Source organism: Hemitrygon akajei, chromosome 8 (genome assembly GCF_048418815.1).
Source record: "Hemitrygon akajei chromosome 8, sHemAka1.3, whole genome shotgun sequence".
Lineage (NCBI taxonomy): Eukaryota > Metazoa > Chordata > Chondrichthyes > Myliobatiformes > Dasyatidae > Hemitrygon > Hemitrygon akajei.
In genome coordinates, this window is record NC_133131.1 from 98,487,002 (window position 1) to 98,512,405 (window position 25,404).

The window sequence follows — 25,404 nt, forward strand, 5'->3', positions numbered from 1 at the left end:
GGCAAATGCAAACCATTTGTCTGCAAAGGGCATCGCAGCAGCCATTCACACCCAAGATGCATTCTGGTTGATAATTTTGTACAAATTGTAGCGACTCTGCTATCACTTTAGATCAAACCTCAGACCTTCTAGATCTTCATGGGCCATTTAGTCACTGCAAAGGTTCATTCTGGGACAGGAGCTCAAATTTAATTGTGTAACGATAAAGAGGCATTGTTTTAAAGAAATATCAGGCTGACAAAATACTTTAATAAATTGAATTTGAAATGTGAGAAAAAGTTTGGTTTCCATCCAATCTACTTTGTCTGATACCAATAGAAGGTTCACCTGTGATCGGTCCTCTTCGTTCGTATTATTTATTTTCAGAAACATAACTCTGATGCCACTCATGCTATCTGAAGACACCAATCCAGAATTTAATGTCATTTACCAAATTTACAACCAGTTAGAAACTCACTGTGCAGACCAAAGCAAATCTGAATTACATAATTTTGAAGCCCAAAACCTCAGTATACCAAGATACCATTCTTGCTGTACCATCAAACTGTTCAGGTTCCAATGAAGCTTCTAGTTCCCTAGAGTGCAATATGTATTTGAAAAGATCTGCTTCAATGATCCTAAAACAGGGCACCACGGTAGTGTTGTCGCTAACATAATGCCATTATAGCTCAGGTGGAGCTAAAAGTTCACCTCCGATGCCTTCTGTAAGGAGTTTATGCGTTCGCCCCACAACCATGAGAGCTTCCTCTCACAGTTCGAAAACGTACCAGTGAATAGGTCATTGTTACCTTGTCCTGTGATTAGACTAGTGTTAGGTAGGTGGGCTGCTGGGTGGTGTGGCTCGTTGAGTCAGAAGGGCCTGTTCCACACTACCTCTAAATAAAAATAAGGTGGGTGGGGAAGAGAAATAAAACCCGAAGAGAAGTCAGCATTGACACTCAAAGCTCCTGGCAGACGGTTAAAGAGATGTTGGCAAAGACCTGGGAACAGGCTGCTTTGCCAATCAGAGCACTTAGTTCAAAAAATGATACATGGTGTAACTAAAACTGAAAGAGAAGCAGATAAGCAGAAATATTCTGACGAAGGGTCTCGGCCCGAAACGTCGACATCACTTCGCCCTATAGATGCTGCCTAGCCTGCTGTGTTCTACCAGCATTTTGAGTGTATTGTTGTTTGAATTTCCAGCATCTGCAGATTTCCTCGTGTAAGCAGAAATATTCATAGCTTTATCCCTGAAGATAGGGCACGGATCATTGCACCCGATCTCTGGCCCTGAAGATAGGGCACGGATCATTTGTTTGGGTCCATTTGAGTCACGTACATCACGAGTCGATACACAGTATATAATCGGCTCTATATCAATTCATGTTTCAAAAAATTATATTATAACACCATTAACATCCATCTTCAACGAGATCAGATACTGACAGCTTAAATATAGAGACATGAGAAAGTAGAGCAAGAGTAAGCAAGTTAGCCCTTCCGTCCTGCTCCACCATTCACTTAGGTCATTGCTAATCAGAATCAGGTTTAAAGCAGCGGCATATGTTGTGAAATTTGTCTTTACAGTAGTGATACATAGTAATAAAAACTAAAGTATATTTAATCATTTTATAGGTAGGGCAAAAATAGAAATAAAAATAGTAAGGTTAATTTTGCTTACGGGCAGCTGCAAAACAAGGAACCCGAAAGAACCCAGTTACAAAAACATGAAGACTCCAATGCCCACAGTGAAGAGAGAAAAAATAAAAATCATGCAAACAATGGAAGTGAGCAACAACAACAGCATTCCAAACCAAACTGAGTCCTCGGTTTGGAGCAGCTCGGAGTAGGCCCAGAGCCTCGGTATTCAGTTCATTATATTAGCGGGGCAAATCACCACAAAGTTCGCAGACACAAAACACAGCAGCCGGCGTCTGTCTCAAAGCCTTAGCACGTGGAGAGAGGCTCCTCCAGTCAATCTGGACTGGCATTTAAATTGTCCGAACCTCGCACTAGTACACAGGCCACACTGCAGGAAATTGCTCCAGGCCTAGATTTCACTACTGAAGAAGCCGTCCATGACCTCTCCAAATCGATTCAGCACTTAGAGCAATCCACCCTCGCACCCGGACCAGCTGGCCGGGCATTGGAACTCCTCCATCACATCTCCTCCCCTCCAACCAGCATGGCTCCAACTCCAGGTGCGGCGATTTTGCAGTGCACCAGCAGGGTACATCTCAAGAATTTGCTTTGCCTTCATTTTGACTTTTTACTGCTTGCAGTAACAGTTCACCACAATTCACACCAAAAGTGTTACTAGTAATATTTCTGTTATGCCATCCCTGGATTGAGTTGAGGATATCTGCTGTGCACTCTCTGTAAGAACCTGATTCCTTTCATAAAGTGACAAAACTACACAATATTCCAGGTGGGTCTCACCAAGGCCCTGCATAGCTATAGCAAAATATCTTTGCTTCTGTACCCAATTCCTCTTGCACAAAGACCAGCATAGTACTTGTACTCCTTACTGCAACTGAATGCTTGCCTTCTGCCACCACTATTATAACATATGGTTATTTGAGTTGCTGTTGTCTTCTTGTCAGTTTAAACCAATCTGATTGTTCTCCTCTGACCTCTTTCATTAACGGGACATTTCCCCCACAGAACTGCTGCTCAATGGTTTTTTTTGTTTTCTTTTTGCCCATTCTCTGTAAACTCTAGAGACTGTTGTAAGTGAAAATCCCAGAGATTAGCAGTTTCTGTGATATTTAAACCACCATATCTGGCACCAACAAATATTCCATGGTAAATATCACTTAACTCAAATTTCTTCCCCATTCTGATGTTTCACCTGAACAATTGGTTGCATATTTAATATTTCAGTAATATTGCATACATACTGTTTGGTTAAGCATTCTGCAAACTAAACAATCTTTCAGTGCATCATTAAACCCACTGAACTAACAATGTTCAGACAACTTCGGTTCAGCCATGCAAGCGGAAATAAACTCCCCTTCCTTTTGATTGCTTATGAAACCTAAAGCATAGTGCAATCAGCAATGGTTTTGGTTCTAAATGTTCCTGTATTACTTTCACAATATCAGCAAAGCTCATTTCAGCTGGTATGGTTGGAGCAGTCAAACTTCTAAGCAAACTGTATGCCTTTAAACCCAATGATCTCAGTAAAATTGGTAATCTTTACTCATTTTATTTCATTTGCTTCAAAGTACTGCTCAGTTGATTCCATATGCAGCAGCCAGTTATCTGATGTGCAATCAAACATGTCCATCTTACTGATATAGCCAGCCATGTGTTTTTTTAAATTAATATCACCCAATACTCACTGATTACAAACCCATGAATTAATCTTTTAAAACTCAAATGTCTTCTCTTAAGAAAGAATGCTGTGCTTTTTTCCCCCTAAACTCAAACATCGTGCTGCACTTCTACAGCTAGGTAGTTGTCACAGGTTTGTTTAAAACAGGGGGTTCCTAACCTTTTTTATACCATGGACCCCTACCATTAACCAAGAGGTCAACAGACTCCAGGTTTGGAACCACTGGTCTAAAGTCCGGAATGTGAGGCTAACTTCATTTTTACTTTAGCGAGACACACATATACAATGTGGAGTGATAATGGATCCCACGCACACACTTTTACATAACCCGTAATTATGTAAACAAAGAATGTGTAAATATACTTTGCTCAAATATTAAATAAACACAATTGAACCTCTTGACCATGTCTGCATGCTTGTAAGTGCTAAGTCGCTGCCATGATTGGCTGATTAGATATTTGCATTATTGAGGTGTTCAGGCGTGTCTAATAAAGGGACCATTGTGAATGGTGGCCATTCAAGTATTGACCTCTAACACTCCACTAGTCACTGCCTGCTGCCAATAATTGATATCTTCTGTTTCCTGTCTATCAACCATTTCTCAAGTCAGTATGTTACCTCCAGTCCTAGTTGACTTAATGTTGCACACACTCATCAAAAGCTTTCTGAAAGTCTTATTAAACAATATCCACTGATACTCCCTCATCTCTTCTGTTATTTACAGTTTTAAAGTACTTCAGTTAAGCAGAACCACTATTTCATTGACCAATGCTGACTTAGTCCAATCCCATTAATGCTTTCCAGATGTCAACGAGTTTCATTACATCTTTCATAGTAGATTCTCGCACATAGCCTACCACGGAGCCAGAATCAGATTTAGGTTTATTATCACCGAATTCTTTTTTTTTCCCCCTTTCCATGCCTTGTAGAGCATTGGATGGCAACCTTGTCGTTTGTTTAGCATTTTTGTCTTTTTTTTAAAAAACGAGGCCGAGTTGCTGGCTCAACTCTCAACCCAGTATGGATGGAAAGCAAGGAGCCAGTTGGATTTGAACCCAGGACTGCTCACCTTGAAGTCCAGTGCAAATGCCACTACACCACCAGCCGGCAACCATTTGAATTCTATAACCTCTGTAGAAATTTGTAAGCCTTTGGGACATGCCAAGTCTCCTCAATCACCTAATGAAGTAGAGCAGCTGACATGCCTTCTTCATGATTGCATGTGTTGGAACCAGGATAGATCCTCCAAGATGTTGTTGCCCACAAACTTAAAGCTGCTCACCGTTTCTGCCACTGAGGACTGGTGTGTTCTCTTGACTGGTTAGTCTTACTAATCTGTACTTTTTTTGCAATTTCCCTCTCCTGTTTATAAACATTGGATAGCATTTGCCACTCTCTAACAAGCTGCATTACTGTGTGTTTAAGAAACTTCACTACAGTTAGTATAAACTGCCCGATGCATCACCACCGCCAGCCTATTGCTATCAAGGACAGACATATTTACAGAAAGGTGCCCGAAAGGGGACAATAACATCATGAATGATCCCACCAACCCTGCTCATGGACCACTTGTCCCACTCCAATCAGGGAGAATGCTATGTAGCATGCATACCAGGACTACCAGACTCAAAAGCAACTTTCCCCCCCAAGCAGTGAGGCTGATCAACACTTCCACCCTTCATCCCTTCATGAGTGTGAACTCATCCCTTCACACCCCCAACCAACACTACTTTATCAGTTCCTGTCAGTCACTTTATGTACAAACTCTCATGTGCCTAGCATCACTTTATGGACATACAGTGGTGCTAGAAAGTTTATGAGCCCTGTAGAATTTTCTCTATTTCTGCATAAATAACCTAAAATGTGATCAGATTTTCACATGTCCTACAAGATAAAGAGAACCAAATTAAATTAAAAAACATTATTCTTGTTCATTTTATTTATATACTTTTTCCAACAAATGTGAACCTCTGGGTTAATGCCTTTTTACAAAAGTCTATTTGGAGTCAGGTGCTCCAATCAATGAGATGAGATTGGAGGTGTGAGTTGTAGAAGTGTCCTATCCTTTATATAAAATAAAGCACACAAAGTGAGGTTACTGACAGAGTCTGCTCTTCAAGAAAGATCTTTAATATGCCCCATGCCTCAATCAAAACAACTTTCAGAGGACCTTAGAAGAATTGTAGAGATGCATGAAGCTGGAAAAGGCTACAACAGCATTTCTAAAGACCTGAGTGTTCATCAGTCCACAGCAAGAGAAATTGTTCACAAATGGAGGGAACTCCATATTGTTGCTACTCTCCCTAGGAGTGGGCATCCTGCAAAGATCACACCAAGAGCACAAAGTGAGGTAAAAAGAATCCAAGGGCAAGAAGACCTGCAGAAATCTCTAGAACTTGCTAAAGTCTCTGTTTATATGTCCACTATAAGAAAAACACTGAACAAGAATGGTGTTCATGGAATGAAACCACTGCTCTCCAAAAAACAAACATTGCTACACATCTCAAATTTACAAAAGACCACCTGAATGTGCTACAGTGCTTCTCAGACAATGTTCTGTGGACAGATAAGACAAAATTTGAACGTTTTGGCATTAATACAAATTGTTTTCTTTGGAGGTAAAAGAGCACTGCACACCAACACAAAAACCTCATCCCAACTGTGAAGCATGGTGGAAGGAGCATCATGGTTTGGGGCTGCTTTGCTACCTCAAGGCCTGGAAAGCTTGAGGGAACAATTAATTCAAAATTGTATCAAAACATTTTACAGGAGAATGTCAGGATAGTTGTCTGTCAGCTGAAGCTTAATAGAAGTTGGATAATGCAACAAGACAATGATCCAAAAGACAAGAGTAAATCTAAGTTAGAATGCTTTAAAACAGGGGTAGGCAACCTTAAGCACAAATTATCTTCTAGCATGTGTTATTCATTAATTTGAGGCAAAACACAACTAGATATATTTAAATGGATAATTCCCATATTTCAAGATTTTTTTTTTTTAAATGGCATTTATCTGGCCCACTGTCCACTCATTAATATCCAATCCGGCCCACAGAGGCAAAAAGGTTGCCAACCCCTGGTTTAAAAAGAAGAAAATTTGTATTTTGGAATGGCCGAGACAAATTGACCTTAATCCTATAGAAATGTTGTGCAAGAACCTGAAGCAAACAGTTAATGCAAGGAAACCCACCAACATCACAGAGCTGAAGCACTTTTGTGAGGAGGAATAGCCTAAAATTCCTCCAATCCGATGGGCAGAACAGTTACATGAAACATTTGAAATTATTGCTGTACAAGGGAGTCACACTACAGAGTACAAAGAATCCCAAAACATGGAAGCTCATTCCAATCAGTTACTTTGGTATGGATTGGTGCCGGGTAAAGATAAAGACGCAGCAACTGAAGAATACAGTACTTTTCACACCCATTGCTAATGCAAGAACCGTTTAGAAAACCAGTTTTGTGCAAATTCTATGAGAATGTGATTAATATGCCACTCCTTAAAATTCTTTATACTTTTTTTATGCTTGCATTTTCAATAAATTTTGCTTATAAATACCTATAAAACTACTGAATAAAAATGGAAAAACTAATTGTATTTTCAAAGTACCAGCAAAATGTTGATGTTACAATGATGTTCCAGGTCAATACAGAGAAACAAAAGTCAATGGCCAGAAAGAATAGTGCTAAAAGGAGAGGGAAGAATTTATTTGAAGGGATGATAAATTCTTTTTAAAAAAATCAGAATGGCAATAATTACATTTTAAAGGTTGCATTTGGTCATAATGCTATTCCATGCCAGAATGGGATGATTGGGTAATTCCCCTTTCAATTGTCCCTGGAGATTACACTGCTCTAAGTGCCTGAAATTGATTTTATAAACATCTCACTGCATTTTTCCTGTGAAATTTATTGGCTGAAGTAGCTGTACTTTGAACACAAGTTTTATTTTCTCCATTCTTTAAATAGACTCTCCTTTCTGAGTAAATTTACTTTGTTTGCTACATTAACTGTTGTGAGTCATACAAGTGGCCCAATCTCAAACCCACTGGCAGATGTCATTTTCAGCAGACTGAGAAAATAGAGGAAGATTGAATGAGAATATATGGGAGACAAGTAGCTTGAAGACAATGTGGATCAATGATCAGACTTCCAGATCTTTCTTTTCATGGCTTTTGTTCAGACTGCAGTACAAGATCCAAATTAGGGCATTAATACAAAATAATTTTAAATGAACTTGCCTTTTGCTTAATATAGGGCAAAAGTTACTCATCTTTAGAAGATACCGAAATGTACTTGTTTATAGCAATCTGCATTGATGCAACATAATTCAAAGTAAAATCTTATTATCAGAGTACAACCCATGAGATAGGTTTTCCTGTGGGCACACTCAGTAAATCTATAGGAAAGTGACTATTACAGGATCAATGAAAGATCAACCAGAGTGCAAAAGATTATGAACTGTGCAAATGCAAGTATAAATAAATAGCAATAACAAAAGCATGAGATAAAGAGTCCTTAAGGTTAGAACATTGCCTGTAGGAACATTTCAATGATGGGGCAAGTGAGTGTAGTTACCCTCTTCTATTCGAGAGCCTGATGATTGAGTGGTAATAACAGTTCTTGGGCCTGGTAGTGAGTCCTGAGGCTCTTGATCTCTTCTCACTGCTGCCTCAGGTAGAAGGTACATGACCTGAGTGGTGAGGATCTCAGAGAGCAACAATTAAGAACAAGAATGACACCAGTGCAGGAAATGAATGTGCGCATTTCATGGCATTCAATTCATAAGACTGAAACAAAAATCTTATTGGTTTCCCCAATACAAAAGCAGTATATGGACATTTCATCAAACCCCATTTCCACTCTTTAGTTTTAGTATAGGGTATCTCACCTGGGAAACAGAACTGGCTCATAAGTGCAAGAGGTTTAAGCACAATGAGAAGCAACTCTAATTTTACTCTACAAATGACTGATAATTATAGAATATTTGACAGTTATGACACAGAGTGAAGCCTTCCAGCCCATTGATTTCATGCTGTCCCCAAAATCATTTCTCAGCTCTTGGCCCATAACAGGCTTGAACTCACGTGCTCACCCAGGCAACTTTTTAAGTGAACTGAGGGCTTCTGGCTTCTCCAGCCTTTCACACATGAGTATGCAACCCATACAATTCATTGGGTGATTTGTTTTCATCTCAACTCATGTACCATTTAATTCAGAAACAAGGTACCCCTTTACCTCTCACGACATTACACCACAATTTCCAAACAACCTTAGCCTAGTTAGTCTTTCATAATTATAATTCAACATACTGTCAATATTTGAACTTTGTGCACCACTACCTCTTCCCAGCAGTGTGACAACCAGAACTGCACAGAACATACTATCTGTGCAAAACTAGTGTTAAATACATTTCCTGCAGGATTCCCCTCCTTTAGTATTCTATGTTTCAGTCAATAAAGGCAAATATCCAACATATGCATTTTTAACCACTTTTTCTACCCCGTCCTGCTATGTTCAATGGTTTACCAACATATTGTACTTGTCAGCATCCTCCTCCTTGTCTACATTTCAACATCTTTATAGTTAAATCCAAAAGTTCCCAAATGATCAAAATATAATATTGCATTCACCATTGCCACCTGGTTAATCACAGCACCAGAGACACATGGCATGTATGCAGGATTACAGCATACATACAGGTAACAGCCCCTCTCTATTCTCGGCAACTTCACAGTCATTTGTGCAGCCTTTCTTCAGTGTTACTATTTTAATATAGTTTAGTTAATTACAGGAGATGTCAACAACCAGTTTAGAGAAGCTCACAGCACACAGTGAAAAGTAATTGGATAGAAAACTGATGTGGCAGTTGTTCTGCAGCCTCACCATTCCAGCAGCAATTAGAGTTCGATCCTGACCTTGTACAAAATCCATGATGCTCAGGCACTTCGTACCATATGCATTTCTTCCAGGTGTTCCATTTCACATATTCCAAGTAGCTACTTGTAGGATAACTAGCAGCTGTAGACTGCCATTAGTGTTGGTAGGTGGCAGGACAGTGATTGGGGGGCATATTGCTAATTAATGAGCATGCGAGAGAGAACAGATTGAGCAGAAGCCCTCTGGATTTAAATATATACAGTACAAAATACAAGGGAGGTAGGTGTATGAATGGAACCAATGGGACCTTGGCTCTTCTTGTAAAATCAAAAGTAACAAGCCTGGATGTTATCTTTGATTCAGATTTGAATTTTAAATCCTACAAGTGACCAGAGCAACATTTCTACACTTAAGAAATATTGCAAAGGTCTGTGTTTCTGACACAATGTTGCTGAAAAATTAATTCACACCTTTATATCGAATAGACTAGATTACTGCAGTGGATGTTTTACTGGTCTTTCAAAGCAAGCTATTGACAAACTTTAATTCCTTCAGAATGCCACTGCTAGACTTAACTAAAAACTAGGATGGGGGAAGCATATCACACTGTCCTAACTACTCTGCATTGGCTTCCTGTACATTTTAGATTTGATATTAAAGTTCTCATTTAAAAACTCTTAATGGTCTGGAACTGACTTACATCACAAAATCAAAATATAATCCAGCTCAAGCTCTCAGGTCTTCTTCTGCTGGTCTCTTAAAATTTAAACAATCTCCCTCAAAAGATAATTGGCAGGTCAGCTTTTTTGGACTACACTCCTAAACTGTGAAACTCAATACCTAAAACGCTAAGGGAAGCAGACTCAGTTGACACGCCAGCTCAAAACCTATTTATATAACCTTGCTTTTAACTAACATCTTCCTGTTTTCTTTTTATTTTCATGTTTGTACTTTATCCCATTTTAAAGTACTCTGAACTACATTATTTTGATGAAAAATGCTCCAAGTTAATATTATTATTAATGGCTATGCCAGAGCTCACATTTTGTGTGTCATAAGGATCCGAGTGAATATGCCATGGCCATTATTAATTTCATCAACACTTGCATGAATAAGCGTGCGCCTCTGAGACTCGCCAAAACTTAAGCCATGGATGAACCAGGAGATTAGCAGTCTGCTGAGCACTAGATTTGAGGCATTTAAGACTGGCCTCTTCAAGAAGGCTTGGTATGATCTACGAAAGGCCATTGTAAGAACAAAAGGGCAATTCCGTGAAAAAATAGATACAATCTGATACATGACAGCTATGGCAGAATTTGCAGGCCATTACTTCAAGGTGAAACTTAATAGCATAACTGCCAGGGATGCTTCACTCCCAGATCAGCTCGGTGCCTTTTATGCACATTTTGAAAGAGAGACTAACACTACACTTCTGTGGATCCCCACAGAATCCAGCAACCCTGTATCTCTGACACCAAACAGAATACCCTTGACAGGGTGAACGCCCCCCCCCCCCCCCCCAAAGAAGGTGTCAGGTCCCAATGGTGGAAACCTGAAGTGTTCAAAGACATTTTTAACCTCTCCCTGTTGTGGTCTCAGGTCCCGGTCTGCTTCAGAAGGACAGCAATTACACTGCAGGGTGAGTTGCTTTAATGACCATTGATTAGAAGCACTCTCATCTGCTGTGATGAAGTGCTTCCAGTGGTTAGATATGGCTCCTTAGTCCTGTCTGAGCAAAGAGCTGGATGCTGTAATTTGCCTACTGTAGTAACATCTACAGTGGATGCAATTTCACATTCTCACTGGCTCTCCACTCTGCTTTGAACCTCAAAGACAAGAAAACATCAGCCTACTGCTCATCAACTACAATACTATCAGCCCCTCTGTATTACTCACCGAAATTCTAAACCTGGGCCTCGTACCTCTCTAATGACATCTCTTCACTGACAATTAACACAAGCACATCTCACGGATGTACGTCTAGTCTACTGTTCTACTCCTCCTTCAGTCATGACTCTGTGGCTAAGCACAGCTCAAACACTACCTATAGATTTGTAGATGAGACTACAGTTGCTGGTAAAATCTCAAAGCAATGAGTTTTACAAGGGTGAGACAGATTGGTTTGTTGAGCAGTATCACAACAATAAACTCGCAAATACTTCATCAGGACCGAAGAATTGATTATGGGTGCCGGGAAAGGGAATTAATAAGAACACCCACCAGCCCTCATCAAGTGGTCAGTTGTGAAAAGGTGAGCAGCTTCAAATTCCTGGGCGTCAACATCTGAGGATTGGTCCTGGGCCTGACACCGATGAAGATCCAACCGGCAGCTCTACTTTGTTAGGAGTTTGAGGAGATTTGGCATGTTAGCAAAGACACTTGCAAGTTTTTGTGATGCACAGTGGAGAGCATTCTGACTGGAGGCTCCAATGCACAGGATCACAAGAGGCTGCAGAGGGTGGTGCACTCAGTCAGCTAGTTCCATTATGGGACAACCCACCCCACCATCAAGGTAATCTTCTGAACATGGTGCCTCAAGGATGATGGCCTTCATCATTCTTCCCCTCTGCCATTAGATTTCTTAATGACACATGAAACCATGAACACTATCTCATTATTCCTTTTTTTTTTAAAACTTTTTTTTAAAACACCATTTCATAATTTGTAGCAATCTTGTCTTTGCACTGTCATGCTGCAACAAATCTCACATAATACAAATCAGTAATAATAAACTTCTGATTAAGGACTTGAGAATTGGGAAAAATATGGCTGAAGTAAGGATAACCATCTCTTACTAACCTGACTGAATTTTTGAGGTGGTAACAAAGGTGATTGAAGTAGAGCTGCAGATGTTGTCCACATGGATTTGACAAGGTCACTCATGGGAGGACCATCTAAAAGATCAAGATGCACAAGATCCAGTGAATTGGCTTGCACATAGGAGATGGTGGGTAGTTAGTGTACAATGGGACCTATTTTAGCTGGAGGTCTATGAGTTGTAGCCATTCACATAGATCCATATAGGGATTTCTTCTGTTTGTGATATGTATTAGCTCGATGAAAATGTGGATGGGTAGATTAATAAATTTTCAGACAATACAAAAATTATTAGCATTTGGAAACAGACTTCCTATGGATATAATGGGATACAGATCATTTGCAGATATGGGCAAGTTAGCCATATTGGCAGCTGCAATTTAATCCAGTCAAGTGTGAGGCATTATATTTTGGGAGATCAAATGTTAATGGTAAAACACTCAAGTGTTCGTGTCCTGATGGATTTTGGGTCCAAGAACCAGGTTGGAAAGCTGAGGGATGCAGAGGAAGGTCCAGGAAGATTTTTAAAAAATAGCAGGAGCAAAGTAATGGACATGTTGGGGTAGATAGTTTGAAATTGGTGTATTTTAATGTTAGGGGTATTATGGGTAAAGGTGATGAACTTAGAGCACGTATCAGTATATGGAAGTATGATGTTGTATACACTATAGAACCTTGATTGAGAGAGGAACTGGATTGGGAAGACAGTTAAGGAACAGTGATCATGACACCTTAAGTTTTAAGTTAGCAAGAGACAAGGGAAGTATGGACCTTAGGGTAAAGAGTATTAATCTGGAGCAGGGCAAATTACAAGACATTGGGAAAGTTGACTGGGAAGAGCTGCTTTTTGGGGGGCAAATCCACAATGGACACATGGGGGTGTTTAAAGACCAACTACACAGAGTACAGGAGATGTTCTAGTCAGAAGGAAGGTCAAGGATGGCAAGGTAAGAGAACCTTGGATGTCCAGAGAAGTAATGAATTTAGTCAAGAAGAAAAAGTAAATCATGGGAAGCTAGAAACAAATAGAGCCCTTGGGGAGTATAAAGAAGTCAGGAAAGAATTCATAAAAAGGGAATTAGGAAAGTCAGGAAGGACCATAAAATGTCCTTGGCAAATAAGATTAAAGAATGCATCATCTGTACAGACATCAGGAGCATGATAACTAGAGAGAGGGTGGGACTACTCAAGGATAAAGGGATGAAGATACACATGGATGCAAAGGGTGTGGGGGAGGTCCTTAGGATTACTTTACATCAGTGTTTACCAATAAGGACTTGGAGGATAGAGACATCAGCAGTGAATATTAATATACTAGGGCAATTTGAAGGAGGGGTTAATGTTGGGTCTTTTTAAAAGAGCATTAAAGTAGATAATTCCCCAGCCCCTGATGAGATATACTCCAGGTTATCGAGAGAGTCAAGAGAAGAGACTGCTGTGGCCTTGGCCAGCATCCATGTTCTCTCTAGCCACAGGTGAGGTCCCAGACTTGACAGTAGCTATTGTTCAACTGTTCAAGGGAATGAGGGATAATCTTGGGAACTATAGACTGGTGAGCCTTATGTCAATGGTAGGGAAGTTACAGGAGAGAATTCTTAGGGATAGGATTAATGGCATTTGGAAAACCATGCTCTAATTAGGGAGAGCCAGCAATCGAATTTTATGGGACAGGTCATGTCTTACCAACTTGACTGAGTTTTCTGACAAAATTGAAGGTAGAGCTGTGAATGTAAAATCTCACACAGATTTCATTAAGGTGCTTAACAAGGTCACTGATGGGAGACTCATCCAGAAGATTCAGATGCCTGGGATCAATGGTGAATTGGCCATTTGGATTCAGAACTGGCTTGCTTATAGAAGACAGAGGGTGATGGTCAAAGGAATTTACTCTAGCTGGAAGTCTGTGTTTAGTGGTGTTTCATAGAGATCTGTACTGTGACCCTTGTTGTTTATGATATATATAAATGACCTGGATGAAAATGTAGATGGGTGGGTGAGTAAGTTTGCAGATGATACAAAGAATGGTGGTGCTGTAGATAGCATAGATGATTGGTGAAGAATACAGATACCAGTTGCAGATATGAGTGGAGAAACTGCAGATGGAGTTTAACTTAGTAAAATGTGATTTGTTACACCTTGGTAGAGAGACAGTACAGTTAAGGGCAAGATCCTCAAGTGTTGATGAGCAGAAGGATCTTAGGGTCTAAGTTCATAACTCCTTGAAAGTGGCTACACATGTTGATAGGGTGGTTTAAAAAGGCATAAAGCAATGCATGCATGCCTTTATTAGTTGTGGTATTGAGTTCAAAAGTCAGGAAATTATGGTGCAGCTTTCTAAAACTCTAGTTAGGCCATATCTGAAATATTGCATACAGTTCTGGTCACCCCATTACAGGAAGAATACAGAGGCTTTGGAGAAGGTGCAGAGGATGCTCACCAGGCTGCTACCCAAATTAAAGAGCATGTGCTATAACAAGGCATTGGACAAACTTTCTCCACCCTCTATGGACCAGCAAAGGCTGAAGAAAGACCGTCAGAAGATTGTCAGCAGCATAGATGGAGTAGAAAGACTATTGTTTCCCCATGGTTGAAACCTCTAATACCAGAGGGCATGCATTTAACATGAGAAGGGGTAATTTTAAGAGATGTGGGGGCACATTTCCCCACTCCATCCCCCCCCCCCCCCCACCCCCAGAGTGGTGCCTGGAATGTTCTGCCTGGGGTGGAGGTAGAGGCAGATACACTAAAGACTTTTTAAAAGAGATGTTTAGATAGACACACAAATGTGAGGGATATGGACATTGTGTAACCTGAAAAGGTTTGTTTAGTTACCTATTTGATTACTAAATTTGTTCAGCACAGTATTGTGGGCCAAGGGGCCATTTCCTGGGCAGTACCTTTCTAGGCTCCAAGTCCATATCTCCAGGAGAGTATCTGCACAATTTGATAGGGTGGCAAGGTGTTGTACGGCGTGCTGACCTTTATTAGTTGAGGTACTGAGCTCAGGAGCTATAAAGTTGTGTTGCAGCTTTATAAAGCTCTCTTTAAGCTACAACCAGACTATTACCAGGATTAGAGGACTTATGCCATTAGGATGGGTTGGACAAACTTAGGCTGTTTTCTCTGAAGTGGCAAAGGTTGAGGGGGAGATCTGATATAGATTTCTAAGACACACAATAACATCTTATTTTGAGAAATGCCTGGATCATAGACTTTAGAGAGCAACACATTGAATACCAAACCAAAGAGGACATGTTAAATCTATGCAAACGCTTTGTCAGTCTGTTTAGAATGGCTTTGACTTCTGGGTCCTCTAGGTTAAGAAGCTTCCTAATAGAAGAACGAAAGAGCATAGAAGAGACCATACCAGAGCCAAAAACATTGCTGAGCCAATTAGATCCCTTTTACAAGGGAAATAGAAGATCTAGCAGAGTGTGGAAAAAGAATGACAAAAATCAAAATTGCAAAATGTAAAGCATTTAAAAAGGTATGGATAGATATAAGATTTGTGCTCATCACCAGAAAAATAGTTCAGAAAATTATTTCCCAACACTTAGAATAAGAACATAAAATAATTTTCTATTTTTTTTAATTTAAATGCAAGTGAATGGAGACATGTGGAAAGTAGCTGCAGTTTCAGCATTAGGTCTAGTACAGTAAGCTGCAGCAGCACCCGAGGCCTCTTCCCCAAACCCTGTCTGCAGCAGCCTTTTGCTACGTGTACTGATACTCTTATCCAGAAGCCTGCTGTTCATTCAAATACTTAACTTATACATTGAACTACATATATTGAAGTAAATGCTTGGTTTGATGCACAATAATAAAAAAAAACTTTGTAATTTAAAGGGAAAAGTATTGTCCAGGATGGAGGCTGAATTCAGCACTGGCACTGTTTGTAGTGTTATTGGGGGGGGGGGGGGGGGCGTGGGGTGTAATAACTTTGATGTAGCTATCTTTATGGGGTTCCTGAACCATTATTATTCCTTTGACAGAAAATGAAGCATCAGCTTTAACCACCAACACCACACAATGTACCCAACTCCAGCAATTCACTTCCCTCCCAGATCAGGCTCCATGGGAGGGGGAATAATGAGACTGTTAATAGGGTCAGTATTGAGAAGACCTGACTAAGAGTTTGAATGGTGGTCAGGGCAGATACCAGAGGTTCATTGTTCCCTCAGAGGGTGTGGCTTAGCCATTTAGTTCTGAACTATTTCTTTCCAAACTTATCAGATAAATACAAATCCATGGTCATTAGACAATCGTATGGAGGGTCAGGACATCTGACAGACATTCCACCTCTCCCGGAAGTTCCAGGAGTCTTCTGCATATTGACAGTGGCTTCTTGACACCCGCAAGTTATATACAATATCCCAGAAATCAATTTTTTTATTTTTATTTTTTGAAAGTGAGCGTGCAAGACCCAGAGGGTGAGAGGGGTCTAATAGGGGTAAAAAAATAACGACAGTGTTGCTCACTTCACTGTTTGCAACAGTGACTTTTCTATTGCCCATGGTGGGTTAAAATGTAAAAGACCTGTTGAGGTGAGGTGAGTTTAACAGGTGTCATTCATTCATTCACATAGCTAACGTTATTTAAACTAGCTGGCTAGCTGCTAAGGAGCTACTCGATTGCAGACATCCCACCTCTCCTGGGAGTCTCCCGCAAATGGATGGTGCTACCTCCCTAAAATGCTTTTGCAGGGTGGGATGTCGGCATCTGAGGTCTCCAAAAGTTAGAAGGACAAATCATATCTGTAAACCTAAAACACTCTCAGAAATGTCCAACATGTGATCCACTCTTCCTAGAGTCAAAACATTCCAACAGAAACATTGCATTGCCAATGATGCAATTTGATACACACCTGTTTCAGAAGTCCCAGCAACTACACATGCAGGATTCATGCCAGAAAGCATCTGGTCATTCCCCCCCCCCCCCCCCCCACCCACCCAAGTGATGCAAAATGACCACAAAATAGTCATTCCAGCAATAAATAGGAGTTGAATATTGATATTGCAATGTATTCAGATCATCAGATACTTATACACCTGCAAGGAGCTGAAAAACCTAGATTACATTAGATATATTTTATATAATTAGATTAGTATAGACAGCCCTTGTGGTCAGCAAGGACATGACGGGTCTGGTTTCTGTGCTCCATGACTCAATAACTCTAAATCTAATGCACAAGGCCTTTGGAAGCTAATGCATTTTAATAGAACTGGACACATACTGAAAATGACTAAATAAACCTCGAGGTTCTAAATGTTCTAGTGAAAGTATCTACTATTTTTATGAAAGCCATTAATTCTAGTAAGTGGCCTTTGATACAATGTTCATTGAATCAAGGGCAAAAGAGAACCAATTGGTGTCCCAGTTTCCTATGATTTGTGTCCTACTTAGGGACTTCATTGGTATTCACATGCGGATTGTGAACTAGCACTTTCTAATTTTTGCTGCTGGTTCCAATTTATCATTAATATTACATTCCACTGAAAACAGCACAGAAGGGTTGAGGTTTTAAAAACAGTAGTATAAAGAGAAACAAAAATCTACTTCAAATATCTCCCTTTCTTTCACATTTAGAGGTAAACCACATACAGTGGCATTCTACTCTCCTGAAATAGCTCATGCAATATGGATAAATGAGAAAGCTTTTATCTAACACATACAATTCCAGCTTTAAGTCCGTTAGAAGATTCACGAGAGCAGTGATTCACTCTTCAAACATTGTTCTTCCATATGCAGCCCAAGTGATGCCAGCAGTGACTTGCACAGCTCAGGACATCTTCATCAATTCTTCAACAAGTGGGTGTCACCAAACCAAAGCCATAGGAAAGTACAGCACAGAAACAGGCCCTTTGGCCCTTCTAGTCCATGCCAGACCATTTAAACTGCCTATTCCCATTAACCACAGCCCACCATGCCCCAACCCATGTATCTATCCAAACTTTGCTTAAACACTGAAATGCCACTTAAATTCACTTAAACACCACTTTTGATGGCAACTCATTCCACACTCACAGCCCTCCAAGTTTCCCCTCAAAACTTTTCACCCTTACCCCATGAGTTCTAGCTGCAATCCTAACCAACTTCAGTGGAAAAAGCCTGCTTGTATTTACCGTATCTATACCTCTCAATCTGCTACGTTCCAGGTAAAGTCCTAACCTATTCAATCTATGTGGAAAGCATAGAGAAATGGTATTTTATATTGAGTCAAAGATTGAGGCAAGATTTAATCAAGATGTATAAAATTACGAACTTGGAGAGCGTGAATAAGATAAAGGTATTTACATTTAGTAGAGGTATACAACTGTGGTACAAAAAAAAAAGACTTATAAAACTAATTGGAGGTTTAGGTTGACTATTTTTTTCCCCCCCACTCAAGAACTTGCTTCTGTTTTTAAAAGGAGTAGAGACAGAAATTCTGCATTTAAGCAGCTCTATGTACCCAAAGTTTCACAAATGGCAAGTGGTCTGAATGCTGGGAAATGGGATTAGCTGACTAGCTCCTTTTCAACTTGGGACAAACAATATGGGTCTAAAGAATTTCCCACAATTCTAGTCACTCCAGCACCTTATTTGTGACAATATTCTCCCCACCCTCCCCTGCAATATTTCTTACCGAGAAGCCAGCCAGTTCAATGGCCTTCCTGCCCATCAGAAGGCCTGCAACACCAAAGGTGGAAGCTCTGGAGCAGGCAGGAAGAAAGCAGAGGTAGGATGGGGGCTGAGCTCTTGAAGATGACATCATGTAAGATTAGGTAGGGTCATAGATAGTAAAAGAGGAAGAGTCTTTCAAGCCAGAGAGAGGAAACCAGGTAAGCTCACTTGAGTACCACTGCTTCGATCAGCCAACAAGAAACATGGAATGACAAACGCTGTTTATACCCTTTGAACTTGCGAGACTTCCAGGGCCCCAAGCTGATCAAATCTATTGTACCGAAAGGTAGTCTCACACACGGCCTTGCTTTGTGCCCACTGCAATTCAATTTCTGTTGCAAAGAGAGCATGGGGTCAGTTCAAGCTGCATGCTCTCAGATTTTCCAAATGGGCTCTCCACACATATACATGGAGCAGCTCAGAATGCACAGTGGAATAAAACACAAGCTTGCATGCCATTTTAAGGCATTTGATCTTCCATACTTGACTGTGACAGTACAGACCATTCATGCAGTTGGAAGCCCTGGCAGCATTTCTCAGGCAGACTTCAACATTACTGGAAAAGGGCCTCCAGAGCAGAATCTGCCATGGCAATACAACCACAGCAGTCCTCATCCTAGCTGTGATGACTGCTCTCCCTCTAGGCCAGTCCTGATCCTGACAGACTCCCTACCCCATGTACAGCAGCTGAATCCACATACCAACTCTGCAATAATGGAAAGCAAGAGGGTCTAAAACCACCTCATAATACTGAAGTTTGCAGCAGTACACTGTTGAGACTAGATATTGATTAATTTTGAGGCCTAAAAAAAAAACCCAGGGACATTAATCAGCTGCTTTAAATTTTATTTAGCCTGCCTTCCAAGCAGGGTTTTGTCACCTGTTACTGCCCATTAAATTGGGAAGTGATCCTTTTTTTAATTTTAAGTTATATTTTCAGACTCAAATTTACCTCTTATCAGGGATTAAAATTACTTTCATCACCTCCATAAAATGGTCTACAACTAAATGATAATGATATTTTTATTCATCACTAAAGCAAATATCCCAATTGCACCTGGGGGGGAAAAAAATTCTCTTTGGTACATTCAGGCATTGTGTGTTTCCTCCACCTATGGACAAACCTGCAAAACAATCTTTACAGGCACAATTTCTATTTATGCTTTTGGTTGAAATCAAATAACTCCTCTCCAAGTTGTTTCTACATTTGTGAAATTCTGCAAAACTGACAGTTAAAAAGCATACAGATTAGATTCATTTTACAGTTAAAACTCCAAGTTATAAACTGGACTCAGTTGCCCAAAACAAAATGCCACCCATATTTATGGATCTTTATGACTGTAATACTGGCAGAAATAAGAGAGACAACATCCACCAACTTAGTGGAGAATTCTGAAGACTCATGACCCAAGTGATGAAATGTGTGTTAATTTGTCCTGAATCGCCAGTCTTTTATTTTGAAAATGTAAAAACTTGATTCTAGTCACCTCAGCTAGAGGAAACATCCCTGCCAAGCTGTTTAAGAATCATAAAATCAATGGATTAGCCTCCCATTCTTTTGAACTTTGAAGTTTATTCTCAGTCTGCTTAATTTATCCTCACAGGACAGATCTTCTATCCTATCCTTTGTCCAGAGCATACCCATCAAGTCAGGAGGCCCGTTTCATATACAGTAACACTCAATCAGAATACACATTTCAAAAAAGGTTTTCTGTTTCATTCCAAAAGTGTAACTGTCCAACACTATGCCTTTAGTTGCAAGAAACTTCTCATTATAGTAGGTCCAAATCATAATAGTATTACATATAAAACTAAGTTTAAAGAATCAAAAAATGTCAACTGATAAAGTACTTCTATTTCATTAATTTCCATCTTAAACATCCTTACTCAACAGCACAATTTACTAAGTTCACAAAAATCACAACTAAATATATCTAGAAGTTTAACATTAATGTCGATAGTTTCTATTCATAGAAATGGCTAGTACAATGTAATTTGGTCAGTCTAGCCATTAGCTTCATATTTATCCTGATGTGAAAGCCCATTCATTACCTACAGTTGTCCAGTTTTCAGGAAAGTTTTAAAAAAATTATTACTCTCAGAATGACCCACAGGCATGTTTGGTTTGGCGGCCAAACCCAGAGCAAATCTCAGCAAGTTACTTTATACAGTTTCTATGGAACCACCTCATTACAAAGGCAACATGTTTGATGTCAAGTACTATATAGCAGAGATACTGTGGACCAGAAGCACACATTCCCCGTTTATCATGCTTATCAAGAAAGGCAGATTAAATGCAGTGATCGTATCAGGTTAGACTCTGGTGCAGCAAGATCCACCAGTGCATTTTCAATGAGTAGAAAAAAGAATTTTTCTGGTGGAAAAAGTGATAGAAAGCCACCAAGTCAAAGAAAGAGGAATGCCCAAATTGGCTAATGACAAAGTCCCAAGCTTCTGGATCCTGTGCAAGAAATGCTTTAGTAGCACAATCTGGAAAAATGCAAACGTTTGCAGCAAACTCACCAACATCCTACACCTGTTCCACTGTGTCAAACAAGCAGGAAACATTGAAGAGGATATAGATATTCCTCAGACTTTAAAAAGAGTTACCAAAGAGATGGATATCAATTATGTCTAATCAATGAATTGAGAATGCTCTGCTGCCTTTTGACATTATCCACAACTAGCATGCTGTACATCAATTGGTCATGTGCAAAATTTCAGCAGAGAATATGATTATGGTGAGCACCAATATACCAATCACAGCATTCTTACTTTGCCAAGCTAGGGCCTATGAAACTCCAAAGGCTCCTCAGGTGTGTAACACTACAAGGGTGATCTTTTGTATCACAGTTGAGTGAAAGAGCAAGGTCAGAGGTACTGGTTTGTTTCATCCTAAAGGCACAATAAAGGTGATATTAGGGAACTGTTTGTTAAGGAAGTTGACCAGTTGCACTTGTTTTTAAGAAATCAAACTAACAAGTTATTCTTGATCATTTAAAACTAACACTATCTGCATGTGGCACATAACCCAAAATCATGTGTGAAGTAAACACCAGTCAAAATAACCTGTAAAGATGGAGATTTCACTCACACTCCATCACGGTCACTCCTCTCTCCAGGCACTGAGAGTATGAAGACTGTCCTGGCTCCTGTGTTCTATACCCACTAACATGATGAACTGATAAGCAAGGCTTCGGGCCTACTCCAGGGTTCAGATCAGAGGGCTCTGTTCGGTTCAGAATGTTGTTTGCATGATGTGTCTCTGCCCCCTCCCCTTTCTCATCCGGTGTTGGGTCTTGTTTATTTCTTTTCTTTAATTGGTTCTTTCAGGGTTCTTACTTTGTGGCTACCTGTGAGCAAACAAATCTGAAGTTTGGGTAATATGCCTTGAAACTTTTAAGTAAATAGATGCCTTGGTAGAACGAGACTTTGGGATTTCTCATGAATCAGTTGGGCCCCATGGTCGTTTCACTTGATCATTAATGGGTAGTCGTGGGTGCAGAACATCTGCTAACCAACCACCTGTCATTATCACAGAGAGAGAAAAAAATCACCTACACTCCCTACACCGTGACCTTCAACAGCCACTGCTATCACTGTTGTCTGACACTTCCGAATTGTACAATGGAAGCTATACATCAGCCTCCATAGACAACCAATCAAACCGCGAAACGCACTCCGAAACTAATGTTGTAATTGACCTAGTAAACATTTTTAATCGAATCATCCTCGTTTTCTGGTTGTCACTCCCCCCCTCCCCCACAATCCTGCGGCCAGTTAAGGGAGCGCTCCTCGGACTGGCACTAACCGCCGGGTCTCTGGTAGGGAAACAGCGCTGTCTGCCCTTAGTACAAAAAATGTGCGCCCGCCGGTTGCCTCGGGAATGTGACCGGCGCTTTATGTGAAACTGCTGCCATCTTCAGGTATCCTTCTGTCAGTCCCGGTCCGCCCCCGTCCCCGCCCCTATCACGTTAAATCCACCGTGGAAAACAAATGTACATCGCATGCAATTTAAAATAATGAAAATAGTAGATTGAAAATCCTGAGAGTGGAGGGACAATGTGCGTCTCCCCACTGGGAATTAAATAAAGCACAGTTCAAACAAGGTCTCAAGGTAGAAGTGGATTCCCCCCCACACATGATACGTGATAAGTTGTCACCTATGCCCCAAATCTCTGGGCGACAGAGCTGGAGCGGAGGCCTGCAGTGTTAACTGTTTGCGCCTGGCTTGCTCTGCGGGCTCGTGACCAGTGAATGAATCTCTGCTGCATCGCTCACTAAGGGAGCCGCTCACTCAGCGGGGAGCAGATTGCCAGCACTCGCAGAGCCTCCGTGATCCAGATAAATGCAATGGCTACAAGAACGCGCTTATATTCGGCACGGGGCGGGGGAAAGAGAAGCGAAGAACCAGAGCTATTCGCATTTTCCCCTCACTTATTGTTCAGGTGTTCCCCCCCACAGGTCCACACACACGCACACTGGCAAAGCCGGTCAATAAACGTAAACCCCAAATATCACACCATAATCCGTAAAGCAAACCGAATAGTCACAATTGAACCCCTGCCAGAGCCCAGTGAAGTGTTGAATCATTCATATATAGCGCATTGTACAAAACAATTCAAAATTAATACTTGGTACCATGAAAGTATTATGGAATGGACATATTAAAGATATGCGTGTAGCCCCCATACACATTCCCAGTCAGGAACCACAGCCTAAATAATTTGGAATCTTTTATGTGTTAATCTGTAAACAGATTGGAGAAATCCGAGCGATTAAAAACAGCAGCTTCACAAATAAGATAACAGCTCTAAATACCTCGGAGTCGTACCACTCCAAGACCAGTTTGCTGGTGTTTGGTAAGAATTTGCTGTGGACGTGTTCTGTGGCCAGTTGGACGGCAGGTAAGATGCCCTCTGAGATGCTCTCCGCCGCCAGCGTCTTGTTAAAGGGCATGAGCCCCATGATGGGCAGTTCGGAGGAGGCTCCCAGCCTGGTGCCCGTGTTCTTGAGTGCTAGAGCCGAGTGAGAACACCAGCCCCACGGCAAAATCAGCATCCCAAGCCGGCCTAGGGAGCACCAAAAAACCCAGACGAATAGTCCAGATCGGTAGGTCCTGAGCGCAGGATCCATCCTGTAGGGGGGGGGGGGGGGGGGAGAGAGAAGACGTACAGCTCGACCGGTAGCGACTGGGGATCAGAAGGCTGGCATTGGAGGTGTCTCTCGCTCGCTCCCTTTCTACCCCGAGATGGGCTCTCGCAGAACGTCGCGAGGTACCGCTGCCTTGTGGTCCAGGGACTGAGCTAGCCGAGTTCAGTGCATTCCTCTCGCTTCCTCCTTTTCTTCAGGGGTCCCGATAGCGTCTATCAATGGCGATGGGCGCCCCCTCTCTTACTATATGCATATATAGACACATATAGATAGATTAATACGTGCATTTGCCTTCCTCGTTTCCTTCAGAAGGATTTTTGGCAGCAGTTCAAAGGAAGGAACCAGCTCGGCACGGGTATGAAAGATCTCGCAGAGCAGCGCCGTTTATCCACTGTGCGCTAATCTCGGTGTTAATGTGGGAAAGATCTCAGCTTCTCCCCCGTCCTTGCATCGACTGCGCCCGTATTATCACATCACATACAATCCACAGAAACACGAGCATAGATACCAGGAAATCCCGCCACCCCTTCCCCGCCAAAATACGATCTCACATAGGCAGAGAGTGAGTCGAGGAACCAGGTCCCTGGAGAGACGGCCGAAGTGGAGAAGGAATCTCCCCTTTCATCTCGGTGGTCAGTGGAGCCCTGTCAGAGATGCAGACTGCAGATGTCAGCTACCGTACTCCCGCTTGGGTTTCCAGGTGCAAACTCTCGGCGATCCGAGTTTTCTGGGCTGGCCAGTATTTACAATCCGAGCGTATTTTCCGCGGCGGCTGACACACTGTTGAGACTCGAGCGCAAAGCAGATCTGACTTTCGGCTTCAACCGCATTGGACTCAGAGTCTGGGCTCTTGGGGGGGGGGGGGGGGGAAACAAGGAAAGCAGACAGAGTTGGAGGTCTCCGATACCGTTTGTGGAAATCTCCACCAAAACGAGTACTTTTTAAAAAAATCAGCAGACCTGAGCACAAAATGCTTTTAGGTATCAAATTAAAACCGCATGCCGCTTTGAGTCAAGAGAGCGTACTGCGCTGTTTATATTCGAGAGGGAGTTGATCACAGGCCATTAACTGAACCAGATCACCTTGGTTTCTACTGCCAATCACCGAATTAATTTGCACTTCTCTCTATTGAATAAACGAAAGCATCTGTTCCCTGCACATCACTGTCAAATATGGATTAAACCATAGGGAATTAAACTGCGGGATTAGATTTCGTCCAGCCTGTAAAACATTAAAGCCCCATTTATTATATTCTCACTCAGAGGCTCGTTTTGAAGCAATTTCCCCTAATGATCTCTTGATTATTACAGATTTTATCTTCCACCCGCTTGTGAGCGCGCCATGTAGAGGAATCTCCAATAAACCCTTAAATTAATCATAATTCAAAAGAACGGCTCAAATCTGCATGATCAATGTGCACATAAAGTAACCCTTATTTTTTAATTCTATTGAAAATAAAGTTCTGAAGATATGGCCCTTTGACAAGTCTGTCTACAACTGTATGATAAGATTTATCTCCCTTTAAACTTAAACATTCAAATCCATCCAGTCTTTTTCTTTACTCCGTTTATT

General features: G+C 41.1%; 1 protein-coding gene across 1 annotated transcript in view; it reads right to left on the reverse strand.

The window, feature by feature from the left end:
• Window positions 1-23,825, reverse strand: part of gabbr2 (gamma-aminobutyric acid (GABA) B receptor, 2) — a 977,227-nt gene extending 953,402 nt beyond the window's left edge. Inside the window, exon 1 of the mRNA XM_073054235.1 lies at window positions 23,500-23,825. Coding sequence (XP_072910336.1) covers window positions 23,500-23,814 — 315 coding nt within the window. The 5' untranslated portion in view covers window positions 23,815-23,825. The remainder of the gene's footprint in view (window positions 1-23,499) is intronic.
• Between the last annotated feature and the right edge of the window lie 1,579 nt (window positions 23,826-25,404).